Source organism: Centrocercus urophasianus, unplaced genomic scaffold, assembly GCF_019232065.1.
Source record: "Centrocercus urophasianus isolate 14NV4802_14NV808 unplaced genomic scaffold, USGS_Curo_1.0 seq_12, whole genome shotgun sequence".
In the NCBI taxonomy this organism is placed as follows: Eukaryota; Metazoa; Chordata; class Aves; order Galliformes; family Phasianidae; genus Centrocercus; species Centrocercus urophasianus.
In genome coordinates, this window is record NW_024884364.1 from 2,137,570 (window position 1) to 2,159,008 (window position 21,439).

The window sequence follows — 21,439 nt, forward strand, 5'->3', positions numbered from 1 at the left end:
CCCTCCTTTCTGTCACCAAATCTGAATAAGCATAGGCTAGCCCCACCAAGCCAGCTGTTTCAGGAGCCCGAGGGCTACATTTCCAGCATTCCTTCAGCCCTGGAATTCAGGTCGGAAATCTCATCTGTGCTAAAAATCTCCTCAAAGCCAGATGCTTTGTTGCAGCCCTGGCACGCCTACAGTTCTAACGCCCCAGCCCAACAGCACTGCTGCCAGCCCAGGGCTCTACGCCCGTGTTTCAGACCAGCGCCCTTCCACTCTGCTTGCAGATAGCTCTCAGTGATAGCTGCTAGGACAGCTTTGGCGTCACCAACTTCCACCCACCACTAATTCACCCATGGCTGCTGGTGAGAGCTACGTGCTCAGTTCTACGTGCTGCTGTGGTTCCTGGTAAGATGGACCTTGTAACAGTTTACAAACACACAACAACATAGACAAACAGTAAGGCTATGCTTCTGCTCTTTTTTTTTCCTTTGCACAGGGTTGACAAGTTGCATGCACTTGGACAAACAGCTCCGGGCTCCTCAAAAAACAGTGAGCTGCAGACAAAGAGTTGAGCGGAGCATGCCCCACATGGTCCTACATGGGAAAGGACCAAGGCAGAAAGGCAATCAGCAAGGTCTGTTGCTGATCCCTCACACTGCTAGGAGCCAGCAAATCAGAAGAGACTGATGAGCTCTACCCAGTCTACAGCTCCTACAGAGCTACTGAACTTGTTAGAGACCTCTGAGCATTTTTTAGAGGCTTTTGCTGATAGAGGCACTTAGACTGTCTTGCGCTCCACTGTTTTGTCACAGTGTAATGAATCTCCTGCTATAGTCCTACCAGAATAGGCTCTTAGGAGCAGAACACCAGAGTCAGAGAGTAATTTCTAATGGCTGTTCAGACTGAGGTCAGCCAGCAGTGAGACATCCTCCACTTCATAAAATGTGCTGGCATCACTGTCAGCAGCTGCTATCTCACTGAACCCAAAGCAGCCTATTTCCCAGTATGCAGTGTCACATTTAAGGCCCTTTCTTCTCAAAGCTGTCTACATACAGCAGCTGCCCCTGCTCATCCTCACTTCTGTTATCTGTCTGCCCCCAAACAGACCCTACAGGCTGAGGAAGGCTGGCCTTGCTGTGTCCCCCCTGCTCCGCACTGCTGTCAGTACCATCTGAACCCTATCAGGAACACTAGTCCTGTGGCACTGTTTGTAAAAGCAGTTGGAAGAGGGAGTGTCAAACCAGCAGATCTAATCTCAACTCCTCACGTGTCCCTGAGGTGAGAGGTTTTCTGCCTGCTGATAACAGCAGTTAGATGACTCAGGTGGACCTGTGAAGAAAGACATCCCCCAAAGGATGCAGTGAAAGGATGCAGTTGCCTCACACACTTGCAGAGCAAGGAACTGTAGGACCAAGCAGCATCCCCCTCAGCAGCAAGGTCACCTCCCAGAAGTCCTGTGACAGGTCTGCCAGCTGTTAGACATGCACATGGTTCTCAGTTCTTTGGCCTCAAGACAACTTTCAGGAGCCAAGCTCCCTTCCCTGGGCAGTGAAAAAGAAAGAACCCGGAGGGAAAGAGCAGAATGCCATTTGCCACCTCAGCTGGTAGAAAGAAAGCAGTCTGTCTTGGGGCACACAGTAAGAGCTGTTTCAACACTGTGGTCTGACACACTGCATCTGCATTTCCCCTATTTGCCAACTTCCCTTTAGATACAGGGGGGAGGGTGCAGAATGAGAGCCATAGCAAAAAAAAAAAAAAAAAAAAAAAAAAAAAAAGAAAAAAAAAAAAAAAAAAAAACCCCGCACGGACCATAAAGCAAACAAGATGTAGGAGTCATGCTTCTTTTCACCTTCTCATACAGGTTGATGCCAGAAAGTTCTCCCCACCTGCCCCCAAAGTGCAAATTTTCACAGAGCAAAGTCCTACCAGCTCCGCAAGCCACAAGGCAGAGCCTGCAGAAAAGCAGGATGGGGGAAGGGGAGCTCAGAGCTGCGAGCTTTTTCCACATATGTTAGCCTTGCCTCCTCCTCCCTGTGCAAAGGGAAAAGAACTCCAAGGAGCTATGCAAACATATTTAAAGCGTTAGGAAATTCTACGAATTTGCAAGCAGTTGCGCCGTCACTTTCTCAAGGTACTCCCAGAGAGACAGAAGCTCATCTATTAAACAAATTTCATGCACAAAGAGCCTCAGATTCTTCTCTTGAGCACATCTGGAAAAAGCCTCCCTAGGTGTCTCGCTCATCCATGCGTACACAAAAGAGAGCTTGTCCCGACCGAGGCAACACCCCCTCCTCCCTCTCCCCCTGCGCGAGCCGTACAGCAGCTCCAGCCGACTCCATTGCACCAGCAGCGGGCAAAACCCACTGCCTTCGCACTCTCAGAGCGGAGCCGCTCTCCGGCAGAAGGGCATCCCCACCCAAACGGGCAAATAGATAAATCGTGACCTAAACGAACCCCTCGGTCCAGGAGGCGTTTCCACAGGGCAGCCGCCGCCCGGCAGCGCCAAAAGGACCGCGTTCCCCCGAGCACGGCGCTGCCGACCGAAGCCCCTCACCGTGCCGAGCGACTCACCTCGGGGGGAGCGAGAGAGGGAACCACCGCCCCGGGGCGAGAGGCGGGGGGGGGCTGCTGGGCCGGGGCCTGGGGCTGCCTCGCCGTGCCCGCCGGGAGAGGCAACAGAAATGAAGGGGGGAGCTGCTGAGTCCCAGCGCTTCCGACCAACTCTCGGAAAAGCCTCGCCCAGGCAAAGTTGTTTGACCATAAAAGGAGAGAGGCTGTGCGAACAGCTGAGCTCACTCGCCGGGGAATGTAGCAATGAGGTAAGGGGGGAAGGAGCGCCCGAGGGGGACGGGCCGGCTCGGGCTGCGGCGGGAGCCCCGGGCTGACATCTGGCGCGCTCCCCGCCCCCAGCCTCACGAAGAGGGGCTCTCGGGGGCTTTCCTGTCGGCGATCGCGACCGAGAAGCGTTCTTCCGGGCTGCCCTACCCCTATCCTGCCGCCCTGCTGGGGCCAGCGGCCCTGGCCGCCTCCATCCCGCCCTCCCCGCGCCCCACTCCGCCCTGCAGCTCTCTCCCTCCGTCCCTTCTTCAGCCCCGGCGCCGGGCTGGAGCCGAGGGAGAAATCCTGCGGCTCTGCTGAGGCGCTGCCCCTGTCTTCCAGAAATTAAAACGCGCATCCCATGATTCTTCAGTGCAGAAGTGGGGTTTGTTCTTCTTGCGTTGCTTGCGAAGCAGGAACTGAACTTTTACTTTTGTATCAAAGACCGGCTACTGGAATTGCCTTGTTGTATGGTCTGTGCTGCACATGGGCTTTGTTTTTGGCCCAGCACTGGCCAGGGCTCGGTCCTGCTCGATGCCTGGCCCAGTGCAGTAGAGTGTGTAGTTTTCAACTGCAATGGTTGAGTCTCCTTGCTTCTACGCCTCTTAGGAAAGAGGAGTGTCAATGAAGACAGCATTCCTTGTGCTTTGTGCCATCATTAAACGTTGTCTTCAGAATTCAGCCTTAATATTGGGGTTAATGCCCCTCCAATTAGAATTTCTGTATTTGGCGATGCTCACGAGATCTGGAGCTTTTCTGCTTCTTAGAGACAGAGGTACCTTCCAGCACCGGTAATTCATTTGCAGGTGACTGAGCAAACCGTGAGCCATGCCAATTAGATTCCCAGCGTACGTTACTGCAGTATACTCCCATCAGAGAGCTGCACAGAGAAGTTCAACAAGGCTTTAAGAAATGCAGCGTAAACAAATTAATTTTATAAGCAGGTTTGGCACAAAGAGGTAATGCATTTTATGATGCAGCTGGAAAATGAATGGTGCTCTAAGGTTTTCCAGTTCAACACAACTGAAAATGCCACCTATACCAATCTATCTGTCCATATGTCTGTCATGACATCTCACTGCTTCCATAGCTGCAGCTGTTGAGCTGCTGGCCTAGAGCTGTTAAATTCTTAAGGATATTTAATTCTCATATAAGTGCTAAATATTATTATAATGCCACTTCTCTAGACATGTCATCAGTCCAACTATTGTAATTAATGCATAAAATAATTGTGTAGTTTAAGGAAGGTTTATCTGTGCTGTGCTGAGTCTTCTAATACTGTTGCTTTTCTAGTGCTGACAGTCCTTTTCCTTTTTGTTCAGGGAAAGATGTCAGTGCAGAAGTAAAAAGTAATGAAGTTCTGGTACACTGCAGTGCACCTCACACAATCAGCATGACCTCAGAGTATTATACCACTGTTCCCACTGCTAGCCCTGACTCCAAAGAAAACAAAGAATGTCTCAGACTGAGATTTAAAAAGTGCTGAGAGAATATGAAAAAATTCTACCCTCTCATCATTTCTGGTTACATCCACATAAATCCAGATGCTTGTGCACTTGATTGTCTCACCAATCTGGTGATGTTAAAAACATCAGCTCAAGGAAAATGAAAATAAAAAAAAAGAAAATGAATCCATCCTGGATGTTTTATGTTACTTCTCACAATGGAGAAATAGATATGAAACAGGTAATTGTTTAGTTGGTTGGAGATGCGAAAGACAGAGTTCTCAAATCAGAGTATGTCAGAATACATAGAGGAAAAACTTTAATTTGAGTTTGTGGATTAAAAAAAAAAATTCTCTTTGTGCTGATAACCTTTCTTCATGCAGTTCTTTGCTTGGAGGAGCAGACATTTTTCAGCTGCAAACTCAAAGTAGTACCTTGAGATGCAGACAGCAGCAGTCAGTCCCCTTACTAGAAGCAGAATATTATTCCTGAATAAGAGTTCAGCTGCCTGGGAACAGATATAGATCAGCAGGTATACTTGGCTTGTGTCTGAGGACATGGGCTTGACCTTGTGTTTTCTGGAATAAGCAGTAGTCCTCTTTTTGAATCCCTTTGGCTGTTCCATGGAAATAGTGATCTGGTATTTTGGAGTGTACTGTGGTGTGAAAGCTACTGCTCCACACATGTTGGGTGGAATGACAGCTGACTACAAAGCAGATGATGGAGGGATTTAGACTATGCAGTTCTGGCTGGCTCCTTCTTTGAGATCTGCGAAAGTAAGCAAGGCCCAGTGCTGTCTGTCAAACCAAAGCTTAGAAATTCCTGAAGTTGAATGAACACACCTAAGAGAGACTAAGTTTTCATGGAGACAAACATAAAGAATCCTTATGGGCAATCAAGTTGCAAAATACGAGTAAGTAAAGATGAATGCAATACAGAAGTGATGTGACAAATTCATTTACTGCACTGAAATTAGGAGTATGCTGGCAGTGATTAGGTGTCTATAAAGTAAAATTAAGATAAGAAAACATAAGTTCTTGAATACAAAAATGATTCCTTCCAAGATCACCAATAGGGAATTAAACCTTTGGGGAAGAAAATCTTACCTAAATTCAAGAGGGTTCCAGGTAACTGCAGATTTCAGTATTAACAGCAAGCTAAAGGGCAGAGGAGAGCTATTTGGATGCTGGACAAAATGCTTTAACTATGTTAACAATGTAAAATATCTTAATCTGTGTAATTTTCATCTATACTAAGAGATCTATTAGTGCCGTTTTATCTTAGCATGAATTAGTCATTATTAGTGCTACTTAAGAGTCTATGTTTTTGTAACCAATGAAAAGTCCTGACTCATACCTGTCTTGCATCTCTGTTACTTCTTTAATCATGTAGCTTCTGTTTAGTCTAATTACTTTTTTTTTTTTCCTTTTAATTTATTCTAAAGTGCTACTCATCAGCTTAACCTGTATACACTTTCTTATTTAAATGTTGTCTGTGGGAACAGAAAAATTGAGAATAAATCATGGGTTCAATTTTGTCCCCAGGCCAAGAGGTTCAGACGATGTTAGGTCCACACTGTCTAGGGCAAGGCCACCTGCAGCAGGCTGGCTGCTTGCGTACCGACTGGTGCATGAAATGCATTCTGGTAGGAGCTCTTGGGGGATCCACTGTGCTCTCACAGCATAGACTCTTAGCATGCTCTTGACTTACTCCCTCCTGTGCATTGCATAACAATTCTCCATGTAAATGCTTAGATCTGACGAAGGCTGACATGTGCCGTGGCATTGGATCAGATAAACTACTACAACCATATAGATACCACGGTCCTGCTGATGCAGGCTGCCTCAATTTGCAGAAAGGGGAGGGGCACTTGCCAGGCCTGATTGAAAAGTAATTTCAAGTTGGAGTGCCTCATTCCCCTTCTAGGATGCATGTTGGCAGCTAGGTGCCAAAGAGTTAAATATAGAGATGTACACTTGGAGACTGCACAGGCTACAGTCTTTACAAGCCTAATCATCCTCCTGCATCTGTGAAACTGGCATGCAGTCAGGAATTTGCAGAGTTATTTGCAAAGGTCATGAATTCTTTTGGAGAAGTCCCTAAACAACAAACTGCCCAGGAAAGATAGATAGCGCATCTGATTTTTCCCTTTAAAACCAAGTCTGCTATGCAAAGCAGACTGTCTTCTTTGAAGGGGCTCATTCAGCAACTATGGAGAACTTCAGTGATCTCTGAGAAGTGTAATTGACACTGCCCCCATGAGATCCTCATAGAAAACCTTTTGATGTTTGGGATGGAATGAGCAGACAGTGAAATGGATTTGAAAACTGGCTGAATGACTGGGCCTAGGTGGCAGTGGTCAGAGGCACAAAGTCTAGTTGGATGCCAGTAATTTTCAGAGTACCACAGGGGTCAGTACAGGATCTAGTCCTATTGAACATCTTAATCAATATGGATGATCATCATGCACCTGCAATACATTCACAGAAGACATGAAACTGAGGGGAGTGGCTGGTTTCACCAGAACGCCACACTGCCTTTCAGAGGGACTTCAACAGGCTGGAGAAATGGGTTGACAAGAATCCATGAAATTCAACAACAAGAAGTCCTGCACCTATGGAAAACAATGCATAGCACCAGTACTTTCTGGGGGCCACCCTTTTGCAGAAAAGAACCTGGGAGTCTGGGTAGAAACCAAGTGAACATAAGCATAACGTAAGTGAACATAGTGTGGCCTCCTGCTAAAAAGGCTAATAGTACTCTTGGCTGCATTAAACAAAATATCACCAGCAGGTCGAGGAGGCGATCTGTCCCCTCTACTCAGCAATGGTTAGACTGCACCTGGAGTGCTGAATATATTTTTGGGCTCAGATATGACAGATATGGATTGACTGGAAAGAATCCAGTGTAGGGCCACCAAGATGAGTAAGGGCCTGGAGCATCTCTCCTGTGAGGAGAGGCTGAGACCTGGAGCCTGGAAAAGAGGAGGACTGAGGGATCTTACCAACATACATAAATACCTGAAGGGAGGGTGCCCAGAGGACACAGCCAGGCTCTTTTCAGTGGTGCCCTGTAGCAAGACATGAGGCAGTGTGCACACACAGGTACACATGGGGTTCTCTCTGAATGCCAGGAAGCACTTCTGTGCTGTGCAGATGATGGAGCACTGGCACAGGTTGCCCAGAGGGGCTGTGGGGTCTCCTCCTTGGAGATCTCCAGAAGGCACCTGAAGGTGGGCCTGGGCACCTGCTGTGGGTGTCCCTGCTGGAACAGGGCTTGAGCCAGATGATCCAGAGGGCCCTGCCAGCCTCAGCCATGCTGTGATTATTTTTACATCTTCAAATTAATTTATAATAGTATTGCATTATACACACATATGTACATACTTCAAAAGGCCATTCTAAGCACACACACAAAAAAAATTAGTGTCCCTGATTAAAGCAGAGTAGAAAGAGTATAATTTGTAAAGAACAACAAAAAAATCCTCCTTCTCTGATAGGAAACACTTTAGTGAGGCGATGCAGATGTATACAAGAAAGAGGGAGTGAGGCATCTCTGTGGTATGATCATGGGCATATCAATGTGTCACAGGCCATCTTAGTGGCCAGGGGAGCAGAGACCTGGGGTCTATTTTGGGGAGAAGCAACCTTTCTAACAGGGCTGGCAGGTCTTTCCTGAACAGAAATATGGCAGAGGTTCAGCTCCCAGATATTATCAGTCTCACTTCTGTTTCCTTGTTTCCTCATGCCAAGTTTTCCTGATGAATAGCTGCCTCTCCCCTTCTTGACAGGGCAGCATTGCTCTCCCACATCTTGTCACTACAGCAGGACCTGGCTCCTGAGGAGCAAACAGGCTAGCTCAGTGAGTATCTCTTACCTTTAGGCTAGGATAAGCTGTTCTGTGACTCTGGAAAACCCCAACTAGTCAGCCAAGGCCTAGAGAACACAGCTGAAACACAGATGAGTAATTGCACCATGCCCATGGATGTAGCTAGATGTGGATTTCTGCCCAAATCTGTTCTGCTTTGGAAAGCAGCTGTACCCTTGCAGTTTCCACAGCCTGATGCCCTACTACTGGCCACCAGCAAGAAAAGTTGAGATGTATTCAGTTGTTTTGTGCACATAGTGCTTGTCAGAACTAACTGTCAAAGAAACAGACGTGTCACTCTGCTAATTAAAGAGCCTACTCTTCCCGTATGCGGTACGAGCCTCTTTCCATCCTAATTGCTATAGAAGTCTCCTTTCTTCTTTGTTACACTGTGTAGTCTTGTAGGCATACCAAAAATAAGAGGCAAAACCAGATCTTCAGCTCCCTTAGTTCATACTGAATCTCATATGTCATACAGTAGAAGTTCTGTGGTGTCTTTCCCACAGTAGCTGGTGCAGCTCAGTGCTTCAGGGACAGAGGTGCTGTCTCTCACAATCTATATATTACAGTCTCAGTAATATTATCACAAAACAGGATCCTGGTCACTGTCTCTACCCGAGTGCCATTATTTTCACACTTGAGAACTGAAGGAGCCAAGTAAACAGAGTGGCTTTTGGAGACTGCTAGCTTTGTCTTTTTGTGACATGACCACAAAGATGTGTAGTTCTGGTCACGAAGAATGAAGTCTGATATAGTCCATACCTTTATTATCTGTAGGAAGTGGATACTGAAGCAAACTACTCTTTCTTTTGAGTCTCACAAAAATAAGTAATTGTTTCAAACCAGATTGGAGTCCTAGCAAAAACTAGTGCATACACACTGTAGATGATTAAGGAATCAGGGCTCTAGAGAAAAGTGATAAACAAAATAGACAATACAGGCATATAGTCCAATAGTCTGCTTCCAGAAACAAATAAGTGAAATGCTGACTGTATACAAAGTGCACAGTAAAATACAATCTGTGTACAGCTTTGATGTGGTGCAGCCTCCTTAAGACCTTGCTTTCCAAAAGCAAGAGGTATGGAGCTAGTACTTGTTACCAGCATGTTTGGTAGTTAATTTACTGCCAGTATAAATAACGGGATGATTACAACCCAGACAAAAATCCTGGGCTATTTCCTGGGGTTGCCTGGATAATTAGCAGGGCCTTGCAATAGTGCCGCTGTTTGTCTAGTAGCAGCTGGGAGTCTGTGGAAAGTGGTAATTTATTAGAGGTAGCTGACCTTAGAGCTATGATTTTCAGTAAGTTGAAAATGTAAAGGTGTGACAGGTGTTACTGAAAAGATGTGCTAAGTTCATTCTTTACCTAACAAAGTGGTCAAGCCTACACGAGAGCCACTGACTGTGGGGAATAAGATATCAGCAGTAACAGGCCACCACTGCCAGCACTTTGTAGGTAGGCAAAGTGATGTTGAGAAACCAGTAGCCGTAACTGTTGATCAAAGTGCTGAAGAGGTTTTCAAAAAGTTTAACCTCATTATCCGAGTTCACACAGGCAGGGCGAGCAGGCAGGGCAGGGCAGGGCAGCTTGCCATATAGGAGGAGGCGTAAGGGGCCACTTAACTCACTTAACAGGTCGTTGATCTTTTGGCACACTGATACGCAGTCATGGTCTCTACACGTGGGGAGCTGCTGCTAAAAAGGACGTGGAGACTTGAAAGTATGTATGTCTGTGCAGCAGTTCAGGTCTCAGACTGCAGAGAATGCCTGGCACTGTGACTGCTACAGCAGGGCAGCAGGAATACCACCTGGGTATGGTGTGAGCAGGTGGATGATCTGCTCAGCCTGGTGGTGGAACTAAAGGAGGAAGTAGAAAGGCTGAGAAGCATCTGGGATTGTGGGAAGGAGACTGATGGGTGGAGTCACGCTCCTCCGTCCCTACAGTGAAGGGCATGGGGGAGATGCTCTTCAGGCAGTGGGGGATCGTCTATCCTCTAACAGTCAGATGGGAGGGGGTCACCTCAGAGACAGCAAGGGATGGAAACCAGTCCCTGTCTGGGGCAGCGAGTGGAATGCCTCTCAACCTGTCCCACCTTCCCAAGTGCCCTTACATAACAGGTTCTGGAGTTGGAGGGACAGGGGGATGTTGATGTGGGTGAAGGTCCATCCATGCAGGAGAGTTTGTCCAGGGCTAGTCAGTCTGCTCCTCATATCGCTACAGCATCAATTAGGAAAAAAAGAAGGGCTGCTGTCATTGGGGACTCCCTTTTGAAGGGAACTGAGGGCCCGATATGCCACTCAGACCCATCATACAGGGAGGTGTGTTGCCTGCCTAGAGCCCAGGTGAGAGATGTTGCTAGGAGCAACACTCACTAGGTCAAGCCCTCCAGTTATTATCCTTTACTGGTTTTCCACATTGGAAATTAAGAGGTAGGCACAAGAAGTTATCGGGTGATCAAAAGGGACTTAAGAGCATTGGGAAGACTGCTGAAGGGATTGGGAGCACAAGTAGCGTTCTCCTCTGTCCTCTCAGTTGGTGACTGGGATTCATACAAAAGGAGGAGGGCAGACGTGCTGAATGAATGGTTTTGCAAATGGTGTTGTGCTCAGGACTTTGGGTACTATGGCTTGGGATGCAGCCTTGAAAAAGGGGGAATGCTGACAGCAGATGGGAGGTGACTGACTAGAAGAGCCACAAACATTCTAGGGAGTAAGCTGGCTGGGCTGGTTAGATGGGCTTTAAACTAGATATGGCAGTGGAAGAGGGTGTACTGGATGACGAAGAACATGGGAACACTGTCACCTTGGGAGGTGGTAGAGGAAAGCCCCGGAGTTGTCCTGAAGCTATTAGGGAGGGCTCCTCTTAGAAGGCAATGAGGCCAATAGCCAAGCTGAAATGCTTCTGTACCAATGCATGCAGCATGGGAAACAAACAGGAGGAGTTAGAAACCGTGGTGCAACTGGGAAAGTTTGATCTCATTGCTATCACGGAAACATGGTAGGATGAGTCCCACAATTGGAATACTCTGATTGAGAGCTACAGACTTTCCAGAAGGGATAGACAGAATAGGAGGGGTGGCGGAGTTGCCCTCTATGTTAGGAAGTGGATATATTGCAAAGAGCTGTGTCTTGAGAAACAGCCACGATCAGGTTGAGAGCTTGTGGGTTAAAATCATGGATCAGTCCAGAAAAGGGCATTTTGTGATTGGGGTTTGCTACAGGCCGCCTGATCAGGGAGAGCCTGCTGATGAGGCCTTCTAGCTTCAGCTGCAGGAGGTGCCATGCCCATGGACTCTTGCACCTCTCCTATGAGGAAAGGTTGAGGGAATGGGGCTTGTCAAGCTTGGAAAAGAGAAGGCTCTGGGGAGAGAGACCTCATTGTGGCCTTCCAGTACTTGAAGGGAGCATATGAACAGGAGGGGAAACGGCTGTTTATGAGGATGGTGATAGGACAGGACAAGGAGGAATGGTTTTAAACTGAGACAGGGAGGTTTAGGTTAGGTATTAGGAGGAGGTTTTTTACACAGAGAGTGGTGACACACTGGAACAGGCTGCCCAAGGAGGTTGTGGATGCTCCATCCCTGGAGGCATTCAAGGCCAGGCTGGATGTGGCTCTGGGCAGCCTGGTCTGGTGGTTGGCGAGAACGGAGGTTGAAACTAGGTCAACCCAGGCCATTCTATGATTCCATGATTACTAAGTCATTGACAATTTGCACATGCAGTTCTCCAAAGGTGTGCTGGGATAATATAGGAATAGCCTATTGTGTGGATTGGTTGACTACCCATTTATGCCGATGTGGAGGGTTTTTCCTGTACTAATGAAACTATCCCTATCTGTCACCAGATAATGGTAAATACATCAGACAAGGACTTGAGGGACAGCATCAATGAAGTCAGTGGTGGATGTTTCTGGAGACATATTTCCTTCAGTTAAGGCATTCTCCATTAAGGTCAAAAAGATGAGCATGTCCTACATACTTGTCAAACCTCTTGACTCTTTGCGTCCATGGCTGATGAAACAAGTTGCTTGGAATCTTTATCTTTACCCAAAATACTTCAGTTCCGTGCAAACAGCTTTAGGTAATGTGTTTGGCCAGTTGAAATCTACATGGAGACCATCAATGTTCAAGCTTCATATGAAAATATACTTCTTTCCTGGGATTCTTGAGTGGCAGGTCATGTCTTCAGCAGTGATGGCTAAAAGTTGGGAGCAGAATGTAGTGAAATGTGCTTGTGAAATTGAGCCAGTAGAATCTCATCAGGCTGCTAAGTGCTTCAGATTATGAAGAAACCACTATCAAACCACTTTTTGCAGTGTGACTGATGTTCCAGAGACAGTATTGGACTTACTGCTGCCAAAAGAAATAAATGTGATATTTACGCATTTATTCCTCCCGATCAGTTGTTTGTCTTGGGCCTCCCACTCAGGGAAACGTGGTCTTTCTTCCCAACATCTTGATATGTAGTATTCAACCTCATTCAAAAAAGCTTCTTGGTCCTATTCTTGTTTGTTTGCTCTTGATGTCCATGCTCACCAAGACTGTGTCCCACCAAGGTGGTCATTATGCCTCTAGTTTAATAATATAAAACAAAAATGAGATTTGATAAAAGAAAGTATATGCTTATATTGAAAATGGATTTATGCAGTAGTACAGCAAGGATTATGGATTTGTACAAGGGTGCAGTAAATGTAAAACAGTGCAAAAGCCACATACGATATCCAAACAATTGCAGGCAGTGCATGATGACGTAGCCAGAGTATTGTCAAATGTAAGACCTTGAAAGGGATGGAGCTCTCTCAGCTATGGTTGTCCACTTACCTAGGGGAGCAAAGCAGAACACACCAGGATAGCATAGTTTCTCCATACTTTCTGACTCAAGAAAGAGGAAATCTCCATGGAGATACAAGTTTTAACATATATTAAAAATACTATATCCATCCCTTCATAAATTTCAAAAGTAGGCATTCCATAGGGCTGAAACTACCCACTGCAAATTAGTCTTCTTGACTAAGAGGACAGAGAAGGGTACAGAGTACTAATCAGTACTGAGAGGGATAATGCTTTGGAAAACATGGACAAAGTTTTGGTCTAGTTGATGCTTTTCATTGCCCATAACTTCTCAAACATGATATCACTGCAGACAGATAGCAGATCTTGTGTGCCAAAAGCCTAAATTTAAACTGATGAGTTTAGCTTGCAGTCAAGGTTAGAGGGACTATACAACATAGAAACTTTTTTACTCTTTCATGTGACGTATTTTTAGGAAGCTAGAACAATTCTCTTGGTCTCAGAATTAATTTAGTCTTTCAGCATATACTGATGAGAAGACATTATGCTGCATCCTCTTTGCTTTGTTCTTTGACTGATCTTTACTAGTCCTAGAGCCTCCATTTGTGTCCGCTCTTTACTCAAAAATTGCTTTTCTCCAAATCCGTACACCTCAACCAAGGAGCGAAGCTTCAAGTTACATTCTTGTTGCCCAGTGTCTTAAGAATTCCACTTTCCTAAACATATCAATAATTTATTGGAGAGACAATGAGACCGTAACTTTTCTCATGTACAATTGTTTCAACTCTTTTATCTCGCTGATAGTAAAACGAAGAAGTAGTAAACATGAAAGTATGATAAATGCTCTTACTGCATGTTGAAACCAACTGCAGCTTTGGGGAGATTAAAAGGAAGAGCAACATTCTGTGGGAACAGTGAAAAGCTGATGTCCCCCACAATGCAGAAGAAATACTTCTGCATCTACTGCACTTTTTGTTCCAGAGCCTTACTGTATGAGGATGGGCCTACTAAATTTGAAAATGTGAGAACAGAGCAGCTTTTTGAAACACAGTGATGGCTGATCACAGTACAATGCCGTGAATAAAAAACATGTATTGAATCAATAGGTGTCTTGTTTCTGTTTAAAACTACTTATTTTAAAGCATGCTCAGGACAGAATTGGCTGAAAATTAAAGATGCTGGATTATGACAAGCCACCACAGAAAGTACTTGTAAGCATTAAAACATAAGTGATTCATGGCAACATTACCTAATTGCAGCTGCTGGTCAGCCACAGAATCAACAAGGATTAAGAAGAAATAGCTCATTATTGTCTGCCAGCATAAAGACACAGCAGTGTCTAAGCTTTGGCTAAGATCACGCTGTTCTAATGCAGCACTCCTTGATATTTATGAGAAGTGGAAGGGTTATCAGTTGGATGTAATACTGCCCAGAATGGTGGCTATTGTCTTTCCTGCACTTTTCTGTCTATGGAAATCACAGGGTCTTTGCCCAGTGCTGATACATATAAGTCCATATACTCTGAGGTGAGGCAGTAAACAAGATGCTGTCCTTTCCTGGTCTGCTTCTGGTAGGGGATGCCTCCCTACAGGAAGCATCAGACACATAGCAAATGGTTTCACCACACTCTTCTATAGCTGCAAAGATCCTGTTCCTCAAATTTCAGTAGAGAACACAGCAAGAAGCAAGGTCCATGTGTGCTTTATTAAGGAGCTTGTCAGCAGATGAGAACATTAGACCTCAGAAGTCTTGAAACACAGACAGGAAACGAAATGTCTCCCCCAAATCAGCACAAAGGTAGTCATTCTAGATCCTTTAAGATCTCATACGGATTACAGCACAGTAAACCAGGTAGATTTATTCTGATCTCCTGAAAACAGCAGTAGGCCTGACTTGATTCCAAAACCAGTTTTAGTCAATGTTGATGTGCCAGTGCTTACTCACAGCAGCTGCGTGCTCAGTGTTACGTGTCAGAGACTATTTTCTGGATCATTTTTTGAAAGCGAGGGCCATTCTGTCAGCATGAGTGAACAGTTCTGGTTGATATTTTGCTTCTGGATACATTATACTATTGTTATTCCAGACATAACAATTTGGTAGTGAGGACAGAAATACTGGCTTTTAAAATAACAAGTACCTTCTTTGTTGTGTCTTTGCTGTATGTTTTTATTAAGATTTGCATAACAGTACTGCAGAAAATCCCTTCCTCATGAAGAGCTAATAGCTTCACTTTCTGAAAGCTCCTCGTTCCCCATCTCTAATACACCATAGGGACAGAATGAGAAGATGACAACTGATATTTTGTAAAGCTAAAAATACCATGCCTTTTTACATAACACTGGAAGTTTAAAAAGCACATTTACTGCTTGCAGTTTATTTTTAAAAATGCAGTTTGAGCAGCACCACTGGTACAGATTCAGTTGACATTTATGAGAAGTAGCTGCTGTATGTTTCACTGGGAATGAGACATTCAGTAGAGAATGAAGTAAATGCTTTTAAAAAAGTTGAATAAGACTCATACTGCATCAAAGGCATTTGCACCCTGTTACACATCTCAAGTTCATGCCAGCGTCCCTTTTCTTAGTGCGTACTATGTAACCATTCTGACCCTCCAAAACTATTTCCCCAGACCTTGTTTCTTGATACTAGCTACCTGATGCTGAGCACCCTGTCCACTCTCACTACAGCAGATTCACCAAATGTTGAATTGCCATTTCTTTCTTTTTTTTTTCCTTCTCTCTCTTTTTTTTTTTTTTTTCCCCTTTTTTTCTTTCTCTTTTCCTCATTATCCTTCCTGGGATGCTCCATCAGTGTTCAGTTTCCAATAGATTCTTCTAGGATATCCAAAGTTTGTGTCTCTACTTTGACAGCATAGACCATTTTGAGAACTCACCATGCATGAGAAGGGGAAAAATAATCTTTTGGTGCCACCATTACTTCTCTTCAGCAACGTAGGAGAAAATGCCATTGAGCACTAAGAGGAATTTTTGATAATTACTTTACTGAGTGGGTGGATTAATTCTACTGAACTTATAATTTTTTTATGGCTTTTAGATATGGGCAGAACAATATCACATTTGCTTGGAGGTGCATGTAGGTATGCATGAGCTTATTTTGCAATATGTAATGCAAATATATCCTACGTCAATACCTTCACCTATTGTCTTCAGTTCATGCACATAGCCTCAAATATTTTCCCAGATTGAAAGGACCCAGCCTTCCATTTATGTATGTCAAATATGCTACACCCTTTCAGTAGCTGAACCATGCTGGTACTTCCTTTTTCATTCTTTGAATCTCATATAAAGGTTTTGTCTCCTGCACTGAAGGAAGGATCTCCCAAGCAAGAAAGAATGGTATGAGTCATTTTGTTATCTCGTTTCCTTTTTAGTCCTCTCAAAAATCCTACCAGTAGCTAATACAGCTTGATGTAGAATTAACTCTTGTGGTATCTACTCCATTACTTCTGTGAAGCAATTACAGAGATCTCTGCCAGAAGAAGCATTTACTGAGGAATCCATACTGCCAGTGGCAGAAGGCCAGCAGAGAAGTGTATTGGAGCAACAATCCCTGGAGGGTGATTGCTGCCTCTATAGATCTGATACAGACATTATTTTTTGTAAACAGCTCCTACTTACAAAGTTAGTAGGCCTCTGCTTATTTTCCACAGCTGAAGACACATCTTGCAAGAAGCAATGTATGAAGTTGTCTGTATCCTTCTGTGATGTAAATTGGTCATGCTATGGGATTATAAGTAAGGATTTAAAAAAAAAATAAAGAAGGAAAGCAAAATGAGCAGTTGTTTTTCAGTCTTTTCATAGATGGATAGACATGGTTGCCGACGAGATCTTTGGGGATGGAAATTAATGTTAGGATGAATGACAGAGAGAAGGATGATATTTTAAATTATTTTGGAGTTAGCAAAGTTTAGTTAAAAGTGGAACATTCAGTGGCAAGATTTATATTGGTAATTTTTTGCATTTGCACAGCTTTAAAAGGGACTTAAGGCAGAAGACATGGGGGCATATTATTTATTGTAATATAATCACCATCCCTGATAATTAATTACTGTGAAATTAATATATTTATTGAGCAGGTGTGACAGTGACAGTAGCCTTGTATTTTACAAGCAGGAAGAATTTGCTCCAGTATTCTAACTTAAAAGATTTTTATATAATATATATATTATAATGTATGTATTATATATATTATATTATATATATATATATACAGAGCTACAGGGAACATAGGGAAAATTGGGTTTAATAGTACAATTAATCACTAGCTTAAAGAAAAGGTAATCAATGCTTAACAGCATGTCTTAAAAAGCAAATAAAAATTAATTAACAATTTACAGCATAAGTTTGTCTTCGGGGTTATGATGGAAGTGCTGCAGTACGGATTTGGAAGAAGCTGTTAAAAATCAGATCTTTTTCTGAAACTGCTTTGCTCTGTGCTATTATATATATGTCTCTGCTAGGCAGAGCTTTGCTCAAGCACATCTTTCTTCCCACCCTCTCCTGCTCAGACCTCTCCCTGAGTGCAGGGATGGGGGGAAGAAGCTGATGGATGGCTCCTGTCACTTCCAACTGTACAGGTCAACCTGACATTCAACCCTAAAACAAGTGCTCACTTGGAGCACACACTTTTTTTTTTCTTACTACAGGTCTGTCAATCTCAATTGCTCACCACCAGGACTCCCCTAGTGGTCTTCTGCAGAGCTGCTTTCCAGTTAGGTGGCATGTCCTGGAGCTCGAGGCTGTTTCTTCCCAGGTGCAGGACTGTACGTTTCTTACTGAATTTCATGAGGTTCCTCTCAGCCCATTCCTCCGGCCTCTTGAAGTCCCTCTGGATGGCAGCACGACCATCTGTTGTATCAGCCACTTCTCCTAGTTTTGTGGCATCTGCAAACTTGCTGAGAGCATACTCTGCTCCATAATCCAGGTCATTAATGAAAATGTTCGACAGGACTGGATCCTGTATTGAACCCTGAAGTACTCTGCTCATTACTGGCCTCCAGCTAGAATTTACACCACTGATCACTGCACCTATGTGAACACTTATATTTACCAAGATCTTTCAGATCAGCATTTAAATCACCACTACACAAAACATATTTTGTACACACTTTCCACATGAAACTGTAGCCTAATTATCTAAGAAAGTACCTGCAATACTCAAAAAGACCTTCAGAACCTGTCAGAAAGTGCATTTCAAAGGAAAAAAAAGCACTTTTTTTTTTTGTTTGTTTTGTTTTGTTCATTTACTTCTTGACCCTTGCAGCAGCACCTCAGGAAAAGCAAAGACAGAAACTGTAGGGGGGAAGTTCAGCTTTACTCTGCTTATGCTCTGTTTTAGTTCAGAGATTCAGTCCTTTTGCTTTTCTCATACATGAGAATATTCATAAAATATGCCTTGTGCGGAAAAGACATCACAGGACATTAACAGATATGGCTTGAGTTTAGAATTTCATCTTCCTTCAATAGAAAAAAAAAAGAATCCTCCTGGTGGCCATTTTGACACAATCTCTGTTTGAATCAAAAGTCAGAAGTGGGAATGTCTCCTACACACACTATATGGGCACGTTAGAAGTCAGTAACAAACTAAGCTGTATCTAATAACTGAGATGCTGCAGTATTTTTTCAGAATGTAAAATAGCTGCTCTTTTCTTATGCTAATGTATGATAAAAATTGCACTTCAAGTGAATTTAGGAAGAAAAGTTAGGTGTTGGCTTATTAAAAACAAGAAATTGTTCTCTGATGATAAGCTCGCATGGAACCTCCTGTATGGAAGAGTCGAGCAGTTGTAAGAACTACTGATAGCCTAGAAAGTTTTCCCAGCTTCACATGAGAATGAATTTTACTATTTAAAGTAGATTTATATACATAAGGTCTGTAATGAATAAATGTAAGAGTAAGAACCAATAAAGACACTATCTTTTGCTTAAACTGACTGCATAAGAAATGGCAGATAAAGCATGGCTGTGGGTGCTTGGGTGCTAACAGGTAGAAGTACTTCCACAGCTAGGTGGTGTTGATTCAAAACAAACAAAAAAAAGGAGTCCGTGGCACCAGCCATGAGGGCAGGTCAATAGTTCTGTGCAGTGAATGAACAGACACTTTGGTATAATCTAGTGGGAACACTGGATATTCGTCATCCCTGGAAGTGAGAAGTCCTCCTCTTTGCCAGTTCTTTTTCTGCTCTGCTTGCCTGATCCGTACTTTTCCGTACCTTACAGCATCATTATCACTTGCCAGATCCTTGTGTAAACTACCATGTCACTAAAGCAGCAGAAAGCCAATCCATCAAGAAATGGAAAGCTGATTTTCAGGCACAGTAAGTGCTAGGAGTTGCTCAGCTACTTATGGAATCATACCCTGAGGCCAAAGTCAGAACAGACTGATGCAGATTTTATTGTAGTTCAATGAAAGGAAAGCCAAATCCAGAGTTGAAAGGACCCAGGTATGATGATGAGCTTGAGACAAAGTGATCGACAAGGTAAAGTGTCAAGCCCAGGAAAGAAAATGAGGAGTCAATGTGACTTACCTGAAACCACCACTGAAAATGAACCAGTGCAAAGATATGCCTGAAATCAGAAAGAAGGTTTACAGAGTAACAATTTTAGACTGTGGGTGGAGAGAAGGGGATTAAAATTGAAACATGAAACAGGAGAAAGACTTAAGAAATCGCCCACAGCTGTATTAGTAATACATCTTCTCTATGCAAGGATAAGATGCAAAAGCTGTTTGGTGGGGTTTTTGGTAAGCCTTCTCAGGACAGCTGTCCTGATCAATCCACGTACAACAGCTGTCTGGGCACTCACTAGCTTACAAAACATTTATCTAAGACAGGCCTTGTGTCTTAAAATACCATTCTTCCTAATTCAATTTGCTTTTGTTTCCCCTGTCCTTGCGTTTAGACCTGGAAGTCAATGTGGATGTGCTCTTCAGAGAGGCTAAAACACCTCTAGGTAACAAAGTTCCACAAGATCTACAGTTTCCCAGCATTTTAAAACTTAGGTTTCGGGAGTTCAGACACATCAGGAAAATATTGAGTCATTAAAAAAAAAACAAACAACAACAACAACAACAAAAACAAACAAACAAAAACCAGCATGAAACCTAACAGATTTGGAAATGCATGGAGGAGGAAGAAGAAAAAAAAGCAACTGTGGAGAAATTTCATCCTCTCTGAAAACAAGAATGTGCTGTGAAGAACATTATAGCACTCATGGTGGCCTCAGGAACCCGGACAGGAGACTGGGATCTCTTATACGTAAGGAGTGTTATGTTCACCATGCTTACTAGATCTTCAGTGCCATGGAGAAGGAGAAAATATGTAACAGATATTGCCATCTTTTCTGCGTGTCTTTCCTATGTAACTTTTACTTTGGAAGCAGCCTATATAGGCAGAGTCCCTCTCTACCTACAGAGTCTCAGGCAAAACATGCATTCTTTATGTAAAGCCTTTTTCTGTTTCTTTCTTTCTTCCTTCCTTTCTTTCTTCTTTTCTTTCTCTCTTTCTTTCTTCTTTAAATCTTGCCTTAGGCTCAGCGTAAGCCATATATGGGAGAATGAACTTACCTATTCCCCATTTCTGCTGTTAGTAAGGCTGCTCGGCTGCCTTGAGCATAAACAAAAATGAATGAGGCCCAAGGCTGAGAACGAAATAACTCGTATGGGATCAGCAGAATTTAATTTGCTAGTGATCAAGGCTGGTGGAAGGAAGCTGGTGAGATCAGATAGGATTTGTAGATGAAGGAAGCACAAAGCAACAGGGAGAAACCATGAGCACATCCCAGCACGAGGGTGGGAAGGTGAAAACTGAGGACAGCCAGTGGTGCCGGGGAAGTGGACAAGGACGACTTTGCCAGTTGCCATCAGGCGAGGACAAATTTGAGCCGCGAAGGGGGCAGACGTAGCACCTGCCCCTGGAGATCCTTCTTTATAACCATGCCGGCAGGGAGGCATGGGAAAGACCAGAGGCGATCCTCCACAGGGCTGAGCTCTCCCCTTTCACCTGTCCGCCGCTGGAAGGGCGGAGAGCAGCGCCGCACCCGCACGTGGGAGCGCTCCGGGCGGCAGCATCTCTGGAAGAAGCAAATCAGGTCGGGGACCCCTGCCGTCGCCCTCGGCGGCTCTCCGGCAGCGAGAGCTGCGAGAAGCCAGGCCCCTCCCGGGGGACTCGTCCGCCGCCGCCGCTAGGGGGGCTGCCTTTAATTGAATCAAGTTTGCAAGTGTAGTTACCGGGAAACCAGCGCGAATCGCCGCCCTCCAGCCCGCCCGTGCTGCCGCCTCCATCTCCAGCATCCCCGTGCCCCTCGCTTCTCCTTCCGGGGACGCTCCCCTCCGCCCCCGGCCCCACCTGCTCGTCGCCCGCCAGTGCGGCAGCACCGCCCGCCTGCCGCTCACCTGCGCTGTCCCGGAGGGCGGGAGAGGCCGCGCGGCGCCCGCCTCCGGCCGGCCAGGCCCCCGCCTCCGCCCCGCTCCCGCGCTCCCCGGGGGCGGACGGCGCGGCCCGGCCCGGCCCGGCCC

At 44.7% G+C, this 21,439-nt stretch overlaps 2 protein-coding genes across 4 annotated transcripts in view; one reads left to right on the forward strand and one right to left on the reverse strand.

The window, feature by feature from the left end:
* Window positions 1-2,781, reverse strand: part of ZYX (zyxin) — an 11,741-nt gene extending 8,960 nt beyond the window's left edge. For all 3 annotated transcript variants that reach the window (XM_042809830.1, XM_042809831.1, XM_042809829.1), the window contains exon 1: window positions 2,557-2,781. In XM_042809830.1, coding sequence (XP_042665764.1) covers window positions 2,557-2,746 — 190 coding nt within the window. In that variant the 5' untranslated portion in view covers window positions 2,747-2,781. The remainder of the gene's footprint in view (window positions 1-2,556) is intronic.
* The window catches only part of FAM131B (family with sequence similarity 131 member B), a 62,775-nt gene continuing 44,053 nt past the window's right edge, over window positions 2,718-21,439 (forward strand). The window contains exon 1 of the mRNA XM_042809838.1: window positions 2,718-2,804. The gene's annotated coding sequence lies outside the window, so the exon portion shown is untranslated. The remainder of the gene's footprint in view (window positions 2,805-21,439) is intronic.